The sequence below is a fragment of the Pseudonaja textilis genome, chromosome 4 (assembly GCF_049901715.1).
Source record: "Pseudonaja textilis isolate UNSWEBS1 chromosome 4, rPseTex1.2, whole genome shotgun sequence".
In the NCBI taxonomy this organism is placed as follows: domain Eukaryota; kingdom Metazoa; phylum Chordata; class Lepidosauria; order Squamata; family Elapidae; genus Pseudonaja; species Pseudonaja textilis.
The window spans coordinates 86,474,126-86,494,442 of NC_141993.1; the positions used below are offsets into that span (position 1 = coordinate 86,474,126).

At 47.7% G+C, this 20,317-nt stretch overlaps 1 protein-coding gene across 1 annotated transcript in view; it reads right to left on the reverse strand.

Moving 5' to 3' along the window:
- Positions 1-5,164: 5,164 nt before the first annotated feature.
- Positions 5,165-20,317, reverse strand: part of LOC113448259 (major facilitator superfamily domain-containing protein 8-like) — a 34,522-nt gene continuing 19,369 nt past the window's right edge. The window contains exons 6-12 of the mRNA XM_026718885.2: positions 19,401-19,719; positions 16,042-16,115; positions 15,013-15,096; positions 10,506-10,635; positions 9,120-9,242; positions 7,301-7,431; positions 5,165-5,843 (exon numbers count right to left, since the gene is read on the reverse strand). Of these exons, the coding sequence (XP_026574670.1) occupies positions 5,754-5,843; positions 7,301-7,431; positions 9,120-9,242; positions 10,506-10,635; positions 15,013-15,096; positions 16,042-16,115; positions 19,401-19,719 (951 nt within the window). The 3' untranslated portion in view covers positions 5,165-5,753. The remainder of the gene's footprint in view (positions 5,844-7,300; positions 7,432-9,119; positions 9,243-10,505; positions 10,636-15,012; positions 15,097-16,041; positions 16,116-19,400; positions 19,720-20,317) is intronic.

Sequence of the window (20,317 nt, forward strand, 5' to 3'; positions counted from 1 at the left end):
AGTTGTGGGTGCTCCAACACTGGAAGTTTTAAAGAAGAGATTGGACAACTATAAATATAAGATTCGTCTGCTTAAGCAGGGATTTGGCTAAAAGACCCCAAAGGCCCCTTCCAACTGTATTATTCTGTGTTTCCTGTTAGTAAGGAATCCTGTTCACCCACCTTGATGTTGATGGAACCACAGTGCCTCCTGCTGGAAAAAGCATCATCTTCATCACCTCCAATCAAAATCGGCCCCAGTTTTAATAAGCAGCTGTATATTCAAAGAACAGAAACCTAGATATGGAAGGCAGGGAGGGACTGAAGGCATCAAGTCCGACGTCTCCTTCCATGAGAAACTCAAGTTCAAGAAATTCACAGCGGTCTCCTCTCAACTCGTCCTGGGAAGGAGAGCCCATCCACTCTTTGAGTTCTTGTGCGACTTTCTCACAGCTAAACTTTCCCAGATCCTGTCCTATTTTATTTACACAGGACTACGCTGCTAGTTCCCACTTTCGGAGTGGTTCACATTGGATATGGACCTCAGGGCGAGATCTAACCCCTTAAGAATGAAATGGAGCTGGTCCTTCTGAAGATTTGGAAATCACGCTTCCATGGGAACAGTCAAAACTTGTGCTCATATTGCTGGCAACCGTCACTCATTCATTGGCCTGTCATACCGTGACCAGCTACAATTCCTCAGTCCCCTGAGTGTAAGGTAAAGGTTCCCCTCACACATAAGTGCTAATTGTTCCCGACTCGACGGGGTGGTGCTTATCTCCGTTACAAAGCCGAAGAGCCAGCACTATCCAAAGGCATCTCTGTGGTCATGTGGCTGGCAGGACTAAACGCCTTCACTGTTCCCTTCCCACCAAAGGGGTCCCTATTTTTCTACTTGCATTTTTACATTCTTTCGAACTGCTTGGTTGGCGGAAGCTGAGACAATGGGAGCTTACTCTGTTACGTGGTGCTGGGAATTCGAACCGCCAAAGTGCCGACCTTTCTGATCGACAAGTTCAGCGTCTTAGCCACTGAGCCACTGGGTCCCCTTTTCCCCTGAGTGTAGGTTGGATAAACCTCACTTACATTTGAATTGTTCACCTAAGTTATAGAAGAGGCAGCAATTGCCACAAGTACATCTGCTATTTATACACTGCTCAAAAAAATAAAGGGAACACTTAAACAACACAATGTAACTCCAAGTCAATCACACTTCTGTGAAATCAAACTGTCCACTTAAGTAGCAACACTGGTTGACGATCAATTTCACATGCTGTTGTGCAAATGGAATAGACAGCAGGTGGAAAGCATAGGCAGTTAGCAAGACATCCCCAATAAAGGAGTGGTTCTGCAGGTGGTGACCACAGACCACTTCTCAGTTCCTATGCTTTCTGGCTGATGGTTTGGTCACTTTGGAATGCTGGCGGTGCTGTGGTACCATGAGACGGAGTCTACAACCCACACAAGTGGCTCGGGGAGTGCAGCTCATCCAGGATGGCACATCAATGCAAGCTGTGGCAAGAAGGTTTGCTGTGTCTGTCAGCGTAGTGTCCAGAGCATGGAGGCGCTACCAGGAGACAGGCCAGTACATCAGAAGATGTGGAGGAGGCCATAGGAGGGCAACAACCCAGCATCAGGATCGCTACCTCCGCCTTTGTGCAAGGAGGGACAGGAGGAGCACTGCCAGAGCCCTGCACAATGACCTCCAGCGGGCCACAAATCTGCATGTGGCTGCTCAAACGGTCAGAAACAGACTCCATGAGGGTGGTATGAGGGCCCAACGTCCACAGGTGGGGGTTGTGCTTACAGCCCAACACAGTGCAGGACGTTTGGCATTTGCCAGAGAACACCAAGATTGGCAAATTTGCCACTGGCGCCTTGTGCTCTTCACAGATGAAAGCAGGTTCACACTGAGCACATGTGACAGACGTGACAGGGTCTGGAGACGCCGTGGAGAACGTTCTGCTGCCTACAACATCCTCCAGCATGACCGGTTTGGCAGTGGGTCAGTAATGGTGTGGTGTGGCATTTCTTTCGGGGGCCCAACAGCCCTCCATGTGCTCGCCAGAGGTAGCCTGACTGCCATTAGGTACCGAGATGAGATCCTCAGACCCCTTGTGAGACTATATGCTGGTGCGGTTGGCCCTGGGTTCCTCCTAATGCACGACAATGCTAGACCTCATGCGGCTGGAGTGTGTCAGCAGTTCCTGCAAGACGAAGGCATTGATGCTATGGACTGGCCTGCCCATTCCCCAGACCTGAATCCAATTGAGCACATCTGGGACATCATGTCTCACTCCATCCACCAATGCCATGTTGCACCACACTGTCCAGGAGTTGGGGGATGCTTTAGTCCAGATGTGGGAGATCCCTCAGGAGACCATCCGCCACCTTATCAGGAGCATGCCCAGGTGTTGTAGGGAGGTCATGCAGGCACGTGGAGGCCACACACTACTGAGCCTCGTTTTGACTTGTTTGAAGGACATTACATCAAAGTTGGATCAGCCTGTAGTGTTTTTTCCCACTTTAATTTTGAGTGTAACTCCAAATCCAGAACTCCATGGGTTGCTAAATTTGATTTCCATTGATAATTTTTGTGTGATTTTGCTGTCAGCACATTCAACTATGTAATGAACAAAGTATTTAGTGAGAATATTTCATTCATTCAGATCTAGGATGTCTTATTTTTGTGTTCCCTTTATTTTTTGGAGCAGTGTACTTTACGAGAGTTGATTTCTCAAGAAATCAACTAGGGATCAAATAGGGATTAATAACTGGGAAGACCCAGAAACCCTCTATTGCAATGGTTGTTAAGTTTGAAAAAAGGTGACAAGCCACTTTTTATCAGTGCCGTTGTAATTTCAGTCACTGAATAAACTGTTGTAAGTCGAGGATATAGCCGGATAGAGCTGTGGGCTCCTTCATTTTATCTGATCATTCCCTAAGTGGGAGCTTTCTCTCCCTACTCCCAAGGCCATCCCCACATACCGTCATAGGAAGCTCCTTGAAAAGTTTGAGCCAACCTCTGTCTTTCTCCCCCAAACCCCTAGCCTACCTCACAGGATGGTGGTTGGGAGGTTAAAATGAAACCCCCCATGTAAGATGCCTTGAATTCCTGGAAGAAAACATTGCAGGCATACTGTGTGTGTGTGTGTGTGTGTGTGTGTGTGTGAGAGAGAGAGAGAGAGAGAGAGAGAGAGGGAGGGAGGGAGGGAAAGAGACAGAGAGAGACAGACAGACAGAGAGAGAGAGAGAGAGAGAGAGACTTACTTGTGAAGAAACCCAAATAGGAAGCACGTCCACATCAGCTAATTCTATTTTATCTATAAGGTTACATTTCCCAGAATCTTGCACACCTGAAAAACTACATTTCTAATACAGTTTCAGGATTGAACTGGTGCAGTGTGTGGCTCTCTCTGAGCTTGGTTGTTTTCCTGCAGGAGTTACCTCATCAGGTAAACGGGAGTATTTGCAAGCAAACAGCTCGAGCTCAGAGACCGTCGCAAACTCCATAGTAGTACATTTCTTCCCTGTCGCCTTTACAGCCCAAGAAACTAGGGTCTCTTCTGAGTTGCCTGTCCCACCCCGCACCTCCTATCCCACTGGCGTTGTCTCCAAGGTCATTTCCACATACCAACACAGGGGGTCATGTTAAACATACAAACGGGTGTGTTTTCTTGCTTTGCGCGCTTTGGAGAAATTGCCGGAGGAGGAGAGGTGGGTGGGGCTCTTTAGGATATCCCAAGCCTCTCTTGAACCTTTCCCACGCTTATTAACTTGGTTTCCCAGTACTGTTATTTGTTTGATGAATGTCTAGAGGGACCATTAGGCGATTCCAGAACACGCTTAGCAGCCTGGAGGGAGGGGGTGGGGAGGAGGAGGAGGAGGTAGAGAGGAGGAACAGGAGAAGGTGCCAGCTTGGGACATTTTTGAGAAATGGAGTAAGATGTCAACCAAATTGACGTTGTCAGTAAAAATCAGCCAAGTCGCTTGGTGACAAATAAGGAACAACTTCAATCGGGAATCAACAAGCAACAAAGATGATTAGGGGACTGGAGACTAAAACATACGATGAATGGTTGCAGGAACTGGGCCTGGCTAGTCTAGGGAAGAGAAGGACCAGGGGAGACAGGATAGAAGTGTTCCAATATTTGAGGGGCTGCCCCAGAGAGGAGGAAGGGGTCAAGCTATTTTCTAAAGCACCCGAAGGCCGGAGAAGGAATAATGGATGGAAACTGAACAAGGTGCTTTTTTTCCCAAAGGCAACTGAACTTTCTGGTTTTTCTCTGAAGACATTTCGCTTCTCATCCAAGAAGCTTCTTCATTTCTGAAAAAGCACCTTTGGACAACCATGACCCGGATGACTGAGAATCTCTACAGACATTGATCGAGGAGAGATTCAACCTGGAAATAAGGAGAAATTTTCTGACAGTGAGAACGATCAACCGATGGAACAGAAGTTGCCCTCAGAAGTTGTGGGAGCTCCAACACTGGAGGCTTTCATAAAGAAACTGGACAACTATTTATTTGTAATGGTATAGGGCTGTGATGGCAAACCTATGGCACGCGTGGTGGCACACAGAACCATTTATGCCGGCATGTGAGCTGCAGGCAAATCTACCTCACTGCGTATGTGTGCACCTCACAGCTGATTTTCAGCCTGTTTGAGGCCTTTTTCGGCCTCCCAAAGGCTTGAGGATGGCTTCTGCAGGCTTCTACAAGCTTTGTAGGCCGAAATCTAGCCCTGTTTCATCACTTCCGGTATTTTCGGAAAAACAGGAAGTGATGAAACGGGGCTAGATTTCAGCCTACAAAGCTTGTAGAAGCCTGCAGAAGCCTTCCTTAATCCTTTGGGAGGCCGAAAAAGGCCTCAAACCAGCCGAAAATCAGCTGTGAGGTACAGTGCAAGTAAGGGGGCGGCAGAGGAGTGGGGTGGGATTGCGTGCGCATGCATAGGGGGCATGGGGGGGCTCGCATTGCCTTCTGGGTGCTGGCATACGAGCAGGGGCTATGCAAGCACGCGCACAATTTTTGGCACAGGAGCCCAAAAAGGTTAGCCACCACTGGTCTAGGGTCTCCTGCTCCCGCAGGGGGTTGGACTAGAAGACCTCTGAGGTTCCTTCCAACTCCTATTATTTCTTGTTCTACGTTCCATTCAGTCCACAGCCCACAGGTGGAAAGCAAAGACAGGGTGGAAATACTTTAATAAATAAAACATCCAGACCTCCCAGTGCGGTTTAACAATCATCAAGGACAGAACTGTGAAAACAGCAGCCGTAGCAGCAACAGCAGCAGCAGCAAAACAATGGGTCAGTCGTAAAAGTCATAATAAATTAAAAGAAAGTAAAGATTAAAGGCCGGGGCGTTTCTTCTCTTTTTGCAGAAGGGTTTTTAGATTCGCCAAGGAGCTGTTCTCTTCTGCAAAACGGGATTTTAGTTTTGCACGGGTCTTTGGCTCAACTGAGGGGCTAACCACACCTTCTCTGTTCTCCTGCACACAGCACCCCGAAGAAAGAACGCTTGGGTGTCCTGCTGGGCTGGTATCGAAAAAGAACAGAAATATCTGGTGGAAAAAAAAGAGACTAAAACAAATTCCGTCCGACTCCTCCATCACTAAGGTGGACAGAGCCATTGCCGGCTTCTCCTGACGTTCCCGAGCCTGGAATTTGAAAGCCAAAGTGGTTCCCCTTGGCATGGCCAGCTGGCTGGCAGTTCCTTCACCTGGGGGGCCGGATATGAGCTTCTCCATCCCTCCCAGGGCGAGTCATCAGATCCTCACGAGTGGGACTCCTCCCGGGTTGTTCGTGGCAAAGGTTGTTGACTTGGGACCTCGACCAGATATTTGTAGGACATGCCCACCATGACCTGCAGGGGAGAGACAGAAAGGTAGCATTCTAGGGAGGTACGGAAAAGGAAAGGTTTGGCTGTAGAAAGATGGAAGGAGAACGGGTCTGGAGTTGACTCCAGGAATTATTTTATAGGTGGTCCAGGACTTATGACCACAACTGAGCTCCATTGTGATGATACGTGGAGGACCACCTGTAAATAACAGTTCTGTTTCTAAGTGAGACAGTTGTTAAATGAGTTCTGCCCCACTTTATGACCCGTTTGAGATAAACAGAGGTGCTCTATAGGTGTCCATACACACCCCAAAGCACTTTTTATTTTGCCTTTTAGCACTAGCCCTTAGACTTATATACCGCTTCACGCTGTTTTACAGCCCCTCTCAGGGGGGGGGGGGGGGGGGGGGGGGGGGGGGGGGGGGGGGGGGGGGGGGGGGGGGGGGGGGGGGGGGGGGGGGGGGGGGGGGGGGGGGGGGGGGGGGGGGGGGGGGGGGGGGGGGGGGGGGGGGGGGGGGGGGGGGGGGGGGGGGGGCGGGGGGGGGGGGGGGGGGGGGCGGGGGGGGGGGGGGGGGGGGGGGGGGCCGGGGGGGGGGGCGGGGGGGGGGGCCCGGGGCCCCCGGGGGGGGCCGGGGGGCCGGGGCCCCGGGGCGGGGGGCGGGGGGCGGGGGGGGGGGGGGGGGGGGGGGGGGGGGGTAAGCGGTTTACAAAGTCAGCCTCTTGCCCCCAACCATCTGGGTCCTCATTTTACCCACTTCGGAAGGAGGGAAGGTTGAGTCAACCTTGAACCAGCCGGGATCGAAGTCCTGGCGGTGGGCAGAAGTTAACTTGCAATACTGTATTCTAACCACTGCATTACCACGGTTCTTGGAAAAGGTTTCTGAAAACCGAAGACTGAATGGAATAGCAATAACAGTAGCACTTAGGAGGCTTGAGGGGGGTGACATGATAGCTGTCTTCCAATAGCACTAGCGCTTAGACTTATATACCGCTTCATAGTGCTTTTACACCCCTTTCTAAGCGGTTTACAGAGTCAGACTCTTGCCCCCAACAATCTGGGTTATCCTCATTTTACCCACCTCGGAAGGATGGAAGGCTGAGTCAACCTTGAGCCTGGCGGAGTTCGAAGTGCCAAATTGCAGGCAGTCAGCAGAAGCAGCCTGCAGTACTGCACTGTGACCACTGCGCCACCGCGGCTTTGCCCTTTAAGAACTATTCGGTTTCAGCAATTCTCTGAAAATGGCCGTGAAAATACTTGGCTGCCTTCTGTGATTCTCAGATTTTATTTTTCTATTCCTTCCCGCCCCCCCCACACACACACAGCTGTTTCTCACAGCTGGGGAAACCCAGGACGATCCTCTATTCAGAACAGAGAAGCTTAAATGAACAGAGAAATCTCAGGGGATCTCAGAATTACACTCTGAAGAACGGGACGCTTCGGCTGAAGAAAGAGAAAGGAAAAACCGGCCTCCGCACACTCACCATCAAGAGGCTGAGGAGGCCCATCATCACACCTAACATGATGTACAGATTATCCGTCAATCCTCCAGCCCACAGAGGCCCAAGGATGGTGGCAATTCCCCCAACAGACCGACGGAGACCCTGGCTGAAACCTGCCAAAAGGAGGAAGAACAAGAGAGAAATAAAATCCTGCTGTTTTGAAACTCTCACAAGAGTGGTGTGGTGGCCTAGAGGTGAAGCTCTCCCCTCACAATCAGGAGGCTGTGAGTTCAATCCTAGGTAGAGGCAGGTATTTCTTTCTCTGGGCACAATGACACTATATTCTTCTGTGGGGGAAAAAACTCCGCATTGGTGACAAGAAGGTCATCCGGCCAGTAAACACTCAGCTCCATTTAGTTGCCCAGAGTCCACCTCGCAAGGGATTTTTTGGGTCATTAAAAGATGATATTAAGCCTCTCAAAACCTGTAGCCAGTCTGCAAATGGACTCTCTTTAAAGGCACTTACAAGCCTCATCATTCATTTAATGACCGAGAATTCTAGGTTACGGTGGCACTGAAAAAAAATGTGATTTATGACCTTTTTTCCCCTCAGGCACGTTGCAACATCCCCGTGGCCACCTGATTAAAATTCAGACGATTGGCAACTGGCTTGTATTTATGACGGTCACAGTTGTCCCCGGGGTCATGTGGTCCCCTTTTGAGACCTTCTGACAAGTGAAGTCAATTGGGGGAGGGAATTCACTTAACAACCGTGCTGTTAACTTAATAACTGCAGTGATTCACTGAACAAGAGTGGAAAGAAAGGGGAATAAATGGGGCAAAAAAAAAAAATTATCTTCGTAACTGCCTTGTTTTAGCAACAGAAATGTTGGGCTCGATTGGGATTGTAAGCCGAGGACTACCTGTTCTTCTTTATCCACAAAACTCTTCCACGACTATCCCACCTTACAAAAGCCTAAAATTAGCACAAAGAGGTCCAGCTTTACACCTAAAGAAAGTGCGTCGCTGTTCAGCATCTGTCATGCCCCTGTCAGAGTCTGAATCTGAGGAGGAAGCTGGACAGCTGACAGGGAGTGGGAGTGTGGCTCCGTTGGCTGTGGAGGAAACTGGGGAAGGGCAAAGTCCGGCTGGGTAGAGCAGGGGAGAGGTAGAGCAAGGGAGAGGGAATTGGGAGGAGGACCCAGGCCTACCCCCTCTTCATCCTAGGGCACGCGGGGAGGAACAGAGAAGGGAGCAATGTGGGTTGCATGGCTTACGAGGGAGGAAAGGGCCCTGATTCCCTTCATTAGCCACATCTGGGAAGACAGTTGATAAGAAAGGCAGGCTCATGCGGCAGGCTGCTGGGAGCAAACATGACTTTATCCTGTGTTGTTGTGGCTTATCTGTGTTCCTGGCGTCTTCCCAACCGTGTGAGTTTTGCCGTGCCTTCAAGTCTGAAATTCTTGCTCCTGCCCTGCCAAACTAATTACCTCAGTTTGGCTTGTTTGGACTTTAAGTTACAGTTTGTGTTGACCATGTTTTGGACTTAATTCCCTGCAGTCAAAGGCTGTTCCTGGGAGAGTTTTTCTCCAGCCAGAAGGTAACCAGGACATTGGGGGCAAAGTTGGAGATAATAAAGGGACTCTTATTGCTTATCTGACTGTGTTGCCTTTGTGCCACCCCCTGGGTCATCACAGCATCCTTGACTGTACCCAAAAGAGAGCTTATTGTCTTCTGATTGGTATGAAGAAATGCATCAAAATAGCCTTTTTTTCACCCAACTCTAGAGCCACGCTGGAAGTAGCCATGCCAACACTTGGGCAACTGGAGAAGACTGGAATCAGGAATGGGGTGGGCTTACCTTGAGTCCTCTCCGCTGTGACTTTAGAAAAGAGCGACACTTGGGAGACAGCGACGAAGGGCAAGCCCAAGACCTGCAAGAAGACACCTATGACCAGCTCCGCGAGGAGTACAGCAAAGGTACCTGCGTGAGGGACGGAGACGTGCAAAACAAAGTAAGGAGAAAGTTCACAGCCAATCATACCAGTGTAAATTGCACCTCGCTCAAAGCTGCCTTCCTCAAAGGGACGCCTTCAGCTTGGCCTTCCTGGGAAGCTAAGCTAGCTCTTCGGTGGGTCATGATGGGCTACAGGTTCTCATCATCATCCATGCAACTATTTGGGAGAGGACAACCTGCTAAGAAAACCTTCCAGTGCCTATTTGGGCTAGGAGAGGATTACAGGTAGTCCTTGAGTTTTGACCACAATGGAGCCCAATGTTTCTGTTGCTAGGTGAGACAGTTGTTAAGTGAAATGTACTCCATTTTACGACCTTCCTTGTCACAGTTGTTCAGTGAATCGCTGCAGTTGTTAAGTTAGGAACATGGTTGTTAAGCAAATCTGGCTTCGCCACTCACTTTGCTTGTTGGAAGGTCGCAAAAGGGGATCACATGACCCCGGGACACTGCAACCGTCATAAATATGAGTCAGTTGCCAAGTGTCTGGATTTGGGTCACACGACCATGAGGATGCTAAATGCTAAGTGTGAAACATGATCATATAGTCACTTCTTGCAGTGCCATTGTAACCTCAAAACAGTCACTAAAAGAATGGCTGTAAGTCGAGGATTACCTGTATAGATATGACCATGTATGACAATATTCAAGGTTCCTTTTTTCCTGACCCAGCAACATCTTAAAATCACCCAATTTATACCAACTGCCGACTTTCTCTATTGCAGTTTAAGCGTTTTACGAGACCTGTCGTTCTCCGGGAGGCTATAAAACAAGGACCTTTCAAACTTGGCAACTTTAAGACTTGTGGACTTCAACTCCCAGAATTCCTGAGCTAACATGACAGGAGGAGGAATTCTGGGAGTTGAAGTCTACAAGTCTTAAAGCTGTTGAGTTTGAAGAGCCCTGCCATAGGCATTGAAGATTGGTGGACTTCAACTCCCAGAATTCCTGAGCTAACATGACTGGAGAAAGAATTCTGGGAGTTGAAGTCCACAAGTCTTAAAGCTGTCGAGTTTGAAGAGCCCTGCCATAGGCATTGAAGATTGGTGGACTTCAACTCCCAGAATTCCTGAGCTAACATGACAGGAGGAGGAATTCTGGGAGTTGAAGTCCCCAAGTCTTAAAGCTGTTGAGTTTGAAGAGCCCTGCTCCAGGGCATCAAGAGGTCAGGAATTGAGAAGATGGGAGCGAAAGACCCCTTCACGCTCTTCTCCAGCAGCCCAACATCATTACCCTGGGGGTGTGCCAGGAACAGCAGGCACCACACGCAGGCCACGTTGCAGATGACCAGGCCTAGCAGTAAGATGATCCGATCTGAGAGCCGGGCGCTGAGAAGGCGCACCAGGAAGAAGCCAGCGATGACCTGAAAAAGAAGAGGCACAATGACAGTGTAATCGGACCCTGTGCGTGCAGGGACTCTCGGAGCAAGGAATGGGACAACTCGCTGCGGCCAACTCACCGCAGGACAACTTGCGATGGGACAATTCAACAACTCAATTGAATGATTTAAAATAAGTATTTTAATTGTGGCCTTTCACGTTTCATTCTGTCCCTCCTTTTTGCATCCTTTTTTTTCCAATGATTCTATGCTGTTAGGAATAACAAGGTTACCTAACGTAGTTTGGGTAAAATAATATATATAAACTATGATAGTAAGTTTAAGTGTGTGTCACTTTAAATTGCAAAGCATGTAATTTTGGGTGCGGTCTGAAACCGCCATAAGAGGGAGCAAGAGAACCTGACCATTGCTGGTTTGATGGATTGATGGTTTGCTAATTGCGTGTTTCGTACTGCTGAGTTTTTGAACGTCGAAGGAAGAAAGGAGGTTTGACTTCTTCATATCTCTACTGCAAGGAGATATATTACTGGACTGATATTTGTAAGTTTACTGACCTCTTTTTCGACACTGGAATTTGCAACTGAATAATCCCCGGACGGACTGAATTAGTGAATGATATATGGACTGTTTGACTATGCTAAAACTCTTACTGGAATAAACTATTTAACTAGCACAGTGTATCTCTGAGAGTTACTGAGTATAAGCTACAAAGACATTTATCTCACATATTTTGTCTGACTGCCTGACTGCCATGCAGATTCTGCTAGGGTGTATCCCTAACATATGCCATGGTTTATTTAATGATGGTTTGACTCTTGTCCTGAAACAAGTTGTCCCATGGCGAATTGGCCGTGGTTAATTGGCCACAGTGAATTGTCATAGCCCCCTCATAGCATGCTTCCAGACTGTCAATCAAAGAGATCAGGAATTACTCCAGAATCTCTCTGCATTCAAAGGGAGGAGCTTGGCTCTGAATGGCTCTCCTTGTCCACTAAGCAAAGAACTTTAGCTAGTTACATGGTGGGGTTTTGTGTGTATGACACAGCTTGTCATGCAAACCCATCCCACTAGGTTAATTTATTTTACTCATCAAATTTGAACCCCTCCCTCCTTCCCTCCCTCACCCCACCTCACCCTCCCCGTTCAATTTATGTGGAAATGGATTAAGCAGACAGAATAAAAATTTAGACTAATTCAGTGAACAGCTTCACTGCGTTGTGTGAACACAGTGTTGTGGTTCGCCAGCAGCAGGTGCGGACGGCTGAGGTCTCTGACAGCGAGGAGGAGGCTGGTGAGGACTCGGACGAGGGGCCTGTGTGTGATGCAGGGATGGGGGCCGGAACTATCGGAGAATGGGGTGCTGCCTTCGGAGTTTGGGGACCCTGACAGCAGTGATGCAGAGGACCCCAGGGAGCCTGTGCCCAGTGTGCGTATGCGCAGGGCCGCTCAAGGGAAAGAGCAGCTGCAGCAGCAAGGGCGACTTGGAAGTAAGGCTGGAAGGTGATGCTCCATTCCAGCAGGGATAAAAGCCAGCCCTCGGGGATGAGTTCTTTGCAGGAAGCAAAGGAATTCTTTATACTCAGAATCTTCGTTGAAGCCCTGCTTACTCAGGTTTGTTTTTTCAAAATTCTGGCTTGGGATATTTATCTGCAATTAGTCTTTTGTCCTTGGCAGCCTTTCACAACCTTGAAAGGGCTTGCTCTTATCTTGGACAATTAGTTTTGAACGACTCTTGGCTGTGAATGCACAGAATTCACAGCATCGTATTAGAAGAGGTTTGCTTTTATACGCCGTTTGCGTTCGTTTAATTTGAACACGGCTTGGGTCAGAACACACAGCCTTAATCATGAGAAGGACATTGAAAATGAATTGGTGGCCAAGGCCTTCATCTTTGAACCATCAACTGGAGGATGGGAAGGAGAGATAAATAAAACAAATTGCTATTTATACCACAGACTCACAGCCGCACTTTCTTGAAAGGTTTGCCAGGTTTCTTATCTTATTTAAGAACCTGCCAGACCTGTTAACCAGGAGCAAAATTAGCATCACCCACTAGCTACATCGAAAATGTCTCTTCCCAAATTGTTTTTAGTGCTTAGTAACTGCCTGTCCATCGACAGCCCAAAATCTGGTTTCATTTATTAGACTTGTTTGCCAGCCATCTTGCCTAGAGGAGGCTCTTTTGAGAGGGAGAGAAAGAGGAAAGGATTATGCATGGGTCGTGGAGACTCGGTCTTGTCTTTTTGCCACAATGGCAAAAACCCTGGGAGAATGGCCAAAGAGATACAGCCAGATAAGCAGCAGCACAGCTCAAAGATGGATGCAGGAAGTGTTGTGGTTAGCCGGCAGCAGGTACAGACGGCTGAGGAGAGCGAGGACTCAGATGAGGGGCTAGGACTGTTAGGGAGCGGACTGCTGCCTTCAGAGATTGTGGGGACTGGCAGCAGCGATGAGGAGGTTCCCGAGGAGCCTGGGCCAAGTGCGCGTGCACACAGGATTGCTCGCAGGAAAGAGCAGCTGCAACAGCACGGGCGACTCGAGAGTAAGGCTGCAAGGTAATGGCCCCTCCTTCAAGAAGATAAAAGCCAGCTGTGAATCGGACGTTCTTTGCAGGAAGCAAAGACGTTTTGAAACGCGAGCCTCGTGGACATTACAGTATCTTAGTTGGTATTTGAAGGCTCTTGTGTTGTAAAATATTTCTAGGTAACCTTATCTGTTACTCTTGGCAGCCTCGCACAGTTTTGGCGAGGCTCGTGCTTATCAAAGTTAATTAATTCGCAGCAGCCTTTTAACTGGGGATTCATAAGAATCATTAAAAGGTTTCTATTCCTTTTGGTTCACGTTCGTTTTATTGGAAAAGGGTTCGGGTCAGAACAGGAAGTCCTCGACTTATGACCTACAACTGAGCCCAACATTTATCTCACTAAGCGAGGGGGTGGTTAAGTGAGTTTCGTTCCGTTTTGTAACCTTTCTTGCCACAGCTATTAAATGAATCAGTGCAGTTGTTAAATTAGCAAGTGTCCATGGAGATTCTCAATTCTCCAGCTCATGGTTGTCCCAAAGGTGCTTTTCCAGAAGGCAACTGAACTTTCTTTGTTTTGATCCTGAAGACATTTCGCTTCTCATCCAAGAAGCTTCTTCAGTTCTGACTCCAGTTCCGAAGGAGGTTTTCCGATGACAAGCGAAACATCTTCGGAAGAAAAACAAAACAGGCCCAGCTGCCTTTTGAAAAAGCACCTTTGGGACACGGATGTTAAGTGGATCTGGCTTCCCCACTGACTTTCCTTTGTCGGAAGGTCGCAAAAGGTGATCACATGACCCTGGGGCGCTGCAAACCGTCATAAATATGAACCAACTGTCAAGCCCTTGAATTTTGATTACGGGATCACGAGGATGCTGCAACGGTCATAAGTGTGCAAAACGGTCCATAAGCCACTATTTTCAGTGCCATTGTAATTTGGAAGAGTCACTGAGTGAGTGGCTGTAAGTCAAGGACTACCTGAAATGGGCAAGGACAAGAGGGTCAGAAGAGGCCCTCCCTAATTCTTTGGGCTATACAAGAGATTGCGGGGGGGAGAACTGTACTCTCATACTTGCAAGACTCTATCCATGTCGCTTTGGAATAAAGTAGAAATACGTTGCTCATCCAGTCGTGATTCCTTCCTGCTTTACCTGGTCAGGCCGACACTCTAACTTATTAAAATGGCATAGTGAGCAAAATCTCCTATAACAGGGGTCGCCAACCTCAGGGACCACCAAGCCCATAATTTTAAATCCCGCGGACCAGAGACCCTGGGAAAATCCCCCCAAAAAGTCTGCAGGAAAATTTCCCCACCCCGTTTTCCTACCGATCGATCGTTCTTTATTTGGGATCGCAGGATACCATCTCCAGCTCCATTCTTAGGTCGGGGGAGAGACTTTTGGCTTCATGCAAGGAAAGCAGCAAGAGCTGCAGAAGTCTTTCTTTCTCTCCCCCAAACTCCGCCAGAATGGCGCAGCCTCTTGGAGCAGGATGCCCTGCAGGGTCCCAAAGACTCATTTCTGGAAGAGTTTGGGGGAGAGAAAGAAAGACTTTTGGCTGCTTTCCTTGCATGCAGCCAAAAGCAGAAGAGGAAAGAAGCCGAAAGAAGCAGCCCGGTTGCCGGATGAGGCACGTGGGGCAAGTTCCCCTCCTCCACCCTTTCCCTCCTCCCCTCACTATCTCGCGTTGTTTGCTATGCAAGCAATGCAAGCCTTGTGTTCCATGCAGCCTGGATTAATCGCTTTGGGGGTGACATTTCTCTGCGGACCACCGAAATTTTCTCGCGGACCACCAGTGGTCCCCAGCCCACTGGTTGGCGACCACTGTCCCTATTAACACACACCCTGCTCAGTTACAGTGTCACCCCTTTTCGCCCTTACCTCCACGCCACACAGGAAATACATGATGCTGTTCTCCAGTTCTCCAAAGTTCAAATACTTCTGGGTAATTGGAGTCACCATAGTCTGTAGAGGAAAATCAATACAAGTTTCAGATTGTTTACCTACTCCTGCAGTGACCTTCAAATATTACAAGCAGCAACTTTCAATACATTATAAACTCCTGGTTTTGATTCTCGACATTTCAACTTCTGAGTCTTCCAAATGAGGATGTCATGCCCTTGTTGGAATCTGATTCCAAGGGGGAGGTCGAATAGCTGACAGGGAGTGGGAGTGTGGCTCCGGTGGCTGTGGAGGAAACTGGGGAAGGGCACAGTCCGGCTGGGCATTCAGAGGAAGACCCAGGCCCACCCCCTCTTCATCCTCGGGCATGCAGGGAGGAACAGATAAGGGAGCAACATGGGTTATGGGGGAGAAAGAGGCCCTGATTCCCTTCATTAGCTGCAAATGGGAAAACAGGATATAAAGGGCGTTGGCGCATAGCACTTTCCTGGAAGCAAAGCGTGCATTATCTTTGTTTGTCAAGTCTTATCTGGGTTCTGGCGTTCTCCTAACTGTGTGTGTTTCATTATCTTTTGAGTTCTGCAATTCCTTATCCTGCCTTGTCTTGTTAATTGCTGCAGCGTGGTTTGTGTTGGTTTTTATTTATAATCTATATATACTGTGAGGTCGGGTGCATTATTAGAATGCAGTATTGCAGGCTAACTCTGCTCACTGTCAGGAGTTCGATGCTGACTGGCTCAAGGTTGGGTCAGCCTTCCACCTTTCTGAGTTCAGTAAAATGAGGACCCAAGTGGTTGAGGGCAACATGCTGACTCTGTAAACCACTTAGAGGGGGCTGTAAGCGGTATATAAATCTAAGTGCTCCTGCTATAGCTGCGTGTTCTGGCTCACTGCACAACCCCGCCGTTCCAGCTACTAAATTTAAATATCTTAACATTAAGCCTCCCACGTTCTGCTTTCAGAGCTCCCAAAGGAGCCCAGGGTTGATGCACAACTAGGCCTACCTACCTCCAATGCCGTTTGATTGAAGAGAGTAATGAACTGGGCGGTGAGGAGAACCACCACTTCTTCCCGCAAATATTCTGAAATGAAAACACAACCACCATCAAGTCTGGAAGAGCCTCGTTGAGGCTGAGGAGGCAGGAGGCCCTTTTTACTCTGGGGATGGAAAAAGAAACGAAGGGTTAATCATAAAACCATCCCTTCTGGGTCTTTCTTTGAGAGCTCTACTTGGCAACGTTCAAGGTTGGATTCCCACAAGCCCCTGAACCAGGCTAACAAAAGACCCTGGTTATGAACTTCGTTAGAGAGTTCTCAAGTTTACTGCAATGTGCAAACTCTGTTTATCTGGTTAATATATAATGTGGATGCCAAATAAGTTGATTCAGTAATTAAAATCATTGTAGGAGGAAAGCCATGTTAGTCTGTGGTAGCCAAAACATTCTTCTACATTTGCACTGACTTTCCGTAGTTACATTGCTTTACACACTGTAAGCAGACCACGTTTTCATCTTGGTTAGCTATCTGGTTTCTACTACTGTATTTTACTGAATCCAACTTATCTGGTTCAATATAGAATTAAGGAGAAATTTCCTAATGGTGAGAACAATTAACCAGTGGAATACCTCGCCTTCAGAAGTTGTGGGTGGCCCATCACTGGAGGGTTTCCAGAAGAGACTGGGGCAGACACTGGTCTGAAATGGTATAGACTTTCCCACTTGTGCAGGGAGTTGGACTAGATGACCTCCAAGGTCCCTTTCTGTGTTATTCTATGTTCTATACATTCATAGGAAAATAAAGAACTGCAGAATTCAACACAGTGGCTCTGTGGAAGACCACTGTTGCTGCAAGGATTTGCTGATGTATTTCTCCTTCGTATTAAGACGAGTCTAGACGTTTAGAGGTCAGTCTGAGCCAGCCTGCTTGTTTACCTCTCTTGCTTACTGAGGAAAGGAGAAGAAAATGGAGGGAAATCTCCACATAGCTTCACATTTTCCCCCGCTGTGAAAAGCCTTTCGAGTTTGGCACCCCTGGTATAAGGTCTCCAGCTTGAGCAGGGGTTGGACTAGAAGACCTCCAAGGTCCCTTTCAAGCACTGTTATTCTGAAGAGGCTGGCTTGTCCTTATATGGCCGAGCTTCACCAAGGCCAGCTTCTGAGTCACTCCCATCTCAAAAGTAATATATCTTACACCAGGGGTGTCCAGCCTTGGCAACTTTAAGGCTTGTGGACTTCAACTCCCAGAATTCCTCAGCCAGCAAAGTCCACAAGTCTTAAAGTTGCTAAGGTTGGACACCCCTGTCTTACACCAAGGTCAAGTCTTGCAGTCTCCTGACTGGAGCAGGACCAAAAAGCCATGGTGCCAGGTTTCCATCAAACCCGGGTATTGTTGTTATTCGTTGGGAACTTCTGAATGGAACATTAGCACTAGTTACTGTAGAAACTGGTCACTTGGGGGTATCTCTGCTGTCCTTTTTAAAGGACTCCTGGCAGCCTATAAGACATTTGGGGGCCATTCTTGCTTGGCGAGGTATGCTGTTCGCGTTATGCTTTTAACCCTGTTTGCTTGAGCTAATAATAAAACTTAAAATTCCTTTATTTCCTGAAGTGTTCAGTCTCTCTGGATCCAAAAGAATCCATTGCCTGGGCACCTGATCGCTGCCTGACACTTGGCAAAACATTCAGTAACCAGATCAGACTATTTCTGTGAATCGGTGTCTATCATAAAATCCAGTCCTGCCCCATTTGGAGATTTGAAGGTACTTTTTTCGTGCGATGCTAAGCGTTAGAATTATTCTGTACTTTTAAGACAGTGACAAAGCAAATTTGAGGTTTCCTTAATTCATGTGCTTTTATAGAGGATAATAGGAGTTGGGTGATTATGCCACACAGAGGTATTTGCAAGGAGCTACTAAGGCTAGAGATATCACTAATGACACAGGAACTGCACAGGACCAAAATGGATGCCCTCTCTGATTGTTTAAAGGAGTAATATGGGTGCCTTATCCTCTAGAGTGGTGCAGTGGCCTAGAGACAGAGCTCTTGCCTCACAATCTGGAGGCTGTGAGTTCAATCCTAGGTAGAAGTAGATATTTCTCTCTCTGAAAATATATCTGCTGAGTGTAGCTCCACATTGGTGACAGGAAGGGCATCTGGCCAGTAAACACATATCTCCTTTCAGTTGCCCAGCTTCCAGCCCTCAAGGAAATATGGGGTCATTAAAAGATGACGATGGGTGCCTTACCATCAAAATTAGACTAATTAGCCCAATCATAAAGAGAATTTTTCAGAAACTTTTCTAGAATAGGTAGATTACTTTTGAAACGCCTCAGAACAAAAAACAGGTCAAAAGTCCCTTTATTTCTACTCTGCGGGTCGCACAAAAGGATTACAGGACCGGAGGCTAAACCACATGAGGAACGACTGAAGAAACTAGGAATGTTTATTGTAACTAAGAAAAAGGACTAGGGGTGACAAGAGAGCAGTGTTCTGGTACTTGAGGGGCTGCTACAAAGAAGAGGGAGGCCAACCTATTATCCTCCAAACCACCTGAAGGCAGTGTTAGGAATAACATAGGTTACCTAACATAGTTTGGGTAAAATAATATATATAAACTATGATTGTAAGTTTAAGTGTGTGTCACTTTAAAACTGCAAAGCATGTAATTTTGGGTGTGGTGTGAAACCACCATAAGAGGGAGCAAGAGAACCTGACAATTACTGGATTGCATGGATTGATGGTTTGTTAACTGCGTGTTTCCCCTACTGCTGAGTTGCTGAAGGAAGAGAGGAGTTTTTGACTTCTTCATATCTCTACTGCAAGGAGATATATTACTGGACTGATATTTGTAAGTTTACTGACCTCTCTTTTTCAACACTGGACTTTGCAACGGTATAATCCCTGGACGGACTGAACTAGTGAATGATATATGGACTGTTTGACTCTTACTGGAATAAACTATTTAATTAGCACCGTGTATCTGTTTTACTGAGTGTAAACTACAAAAACGTTTATCTCACATATTTTGCCTGCTTGCCTGACTGCCGTGCAGATTCTGCTAGGGTGTATCCCTAACAGGCAGGACAAGAAGCAACGGGTGGAAACTTATCAAGGAGAGATACATGTTAGAACCAAGTAGAAATTTCTTGAAAGTGAGAAAAAATTAATCCATGGAACAGCTTGCCTTCAGAGGTTGTGGAGATTGGACCGTCTAGATATAGCCTCCTGCTTGAACAGGGAGTTGGACTAGAAGACCTCTAAGGTCCCTTCCAACCATTATTATATGTTCTAAAAAGGGATCACACGCAGCCCACAACCTGGGCAACGATACGACATCACCTGTTCCTGCCACAATGAAGATCACCTCACCTTTCATGGAGGCAAATTGAAGGAAGGAGTTCTTGTCTTCTCCAGCCGATTCTTCATCTGCCAAGTGTCCATTGGGCACATACCGGCAGTCATCGCCAAGGGAAGGTTGTGGAGGTCCCACCGGGGTGCTGCCATAGCAGCTCCCTTCCGTGGCCGCTCCTTGGCGGCCCTCGTGGCCTATCAGTGGCTTCCGCTCGTCTTCCAAGGCGTCCCACTGCACCGTTGATACACTCCTTGCCGTGTGAGTCGGTGGCTGTATGTCGTAGTACATCAGCATCACAATAACTTGGAGCAGAATCCACACCAGGCACATGAAGAGCTGTCGATAGGAGTCAGGGAGGAGAACAGAAGAATAAAAAGCGCTTTTTTTTGCATAACACAGAACCGAGCGCCGGGAATAAAAGCCCTGGGATAACCAGAAATCTTTTGATTCCATTTCATCGAAGGGCAAAGGGTATCCGATGCTGAAATTTTAAGACCGCACTGAAGGATTATTCACCAGCAGCATTTATACAACCAATGGCGTTAAGTAAATATTTGATTGACCTAAAGCTAGACAGAGGTCTCCAGGAACCCAAGGGTGGGGGGGGGGCAGGGGGGGGGCTTGCTTCTGAGCAGGCTTGCGCTGAATTATGGTAGGAATCTAAAACCTTGCTCTTAAAAAGGGCTCTCAACGTGCATGCTTTTGAGCAGGTTTTTAATGGGGGTTGTTTAAAATTTGGGTTTGAACTCATTTCAACGTTACTGCAATTGTTCTTACAGTAAAGTGAGAGAAGAAATGGAGTTGGAAGAATGTGAACTACTGCAGTTTGATCTAGTGCAGGGATCCCCAAACCCCCAGGCTGTGAACTGACACCGGGCCGCGGTATGCAAGCAAACGGGGTGCGTAAAAAAAGCAAAGCCCCTTCCGGCAATCA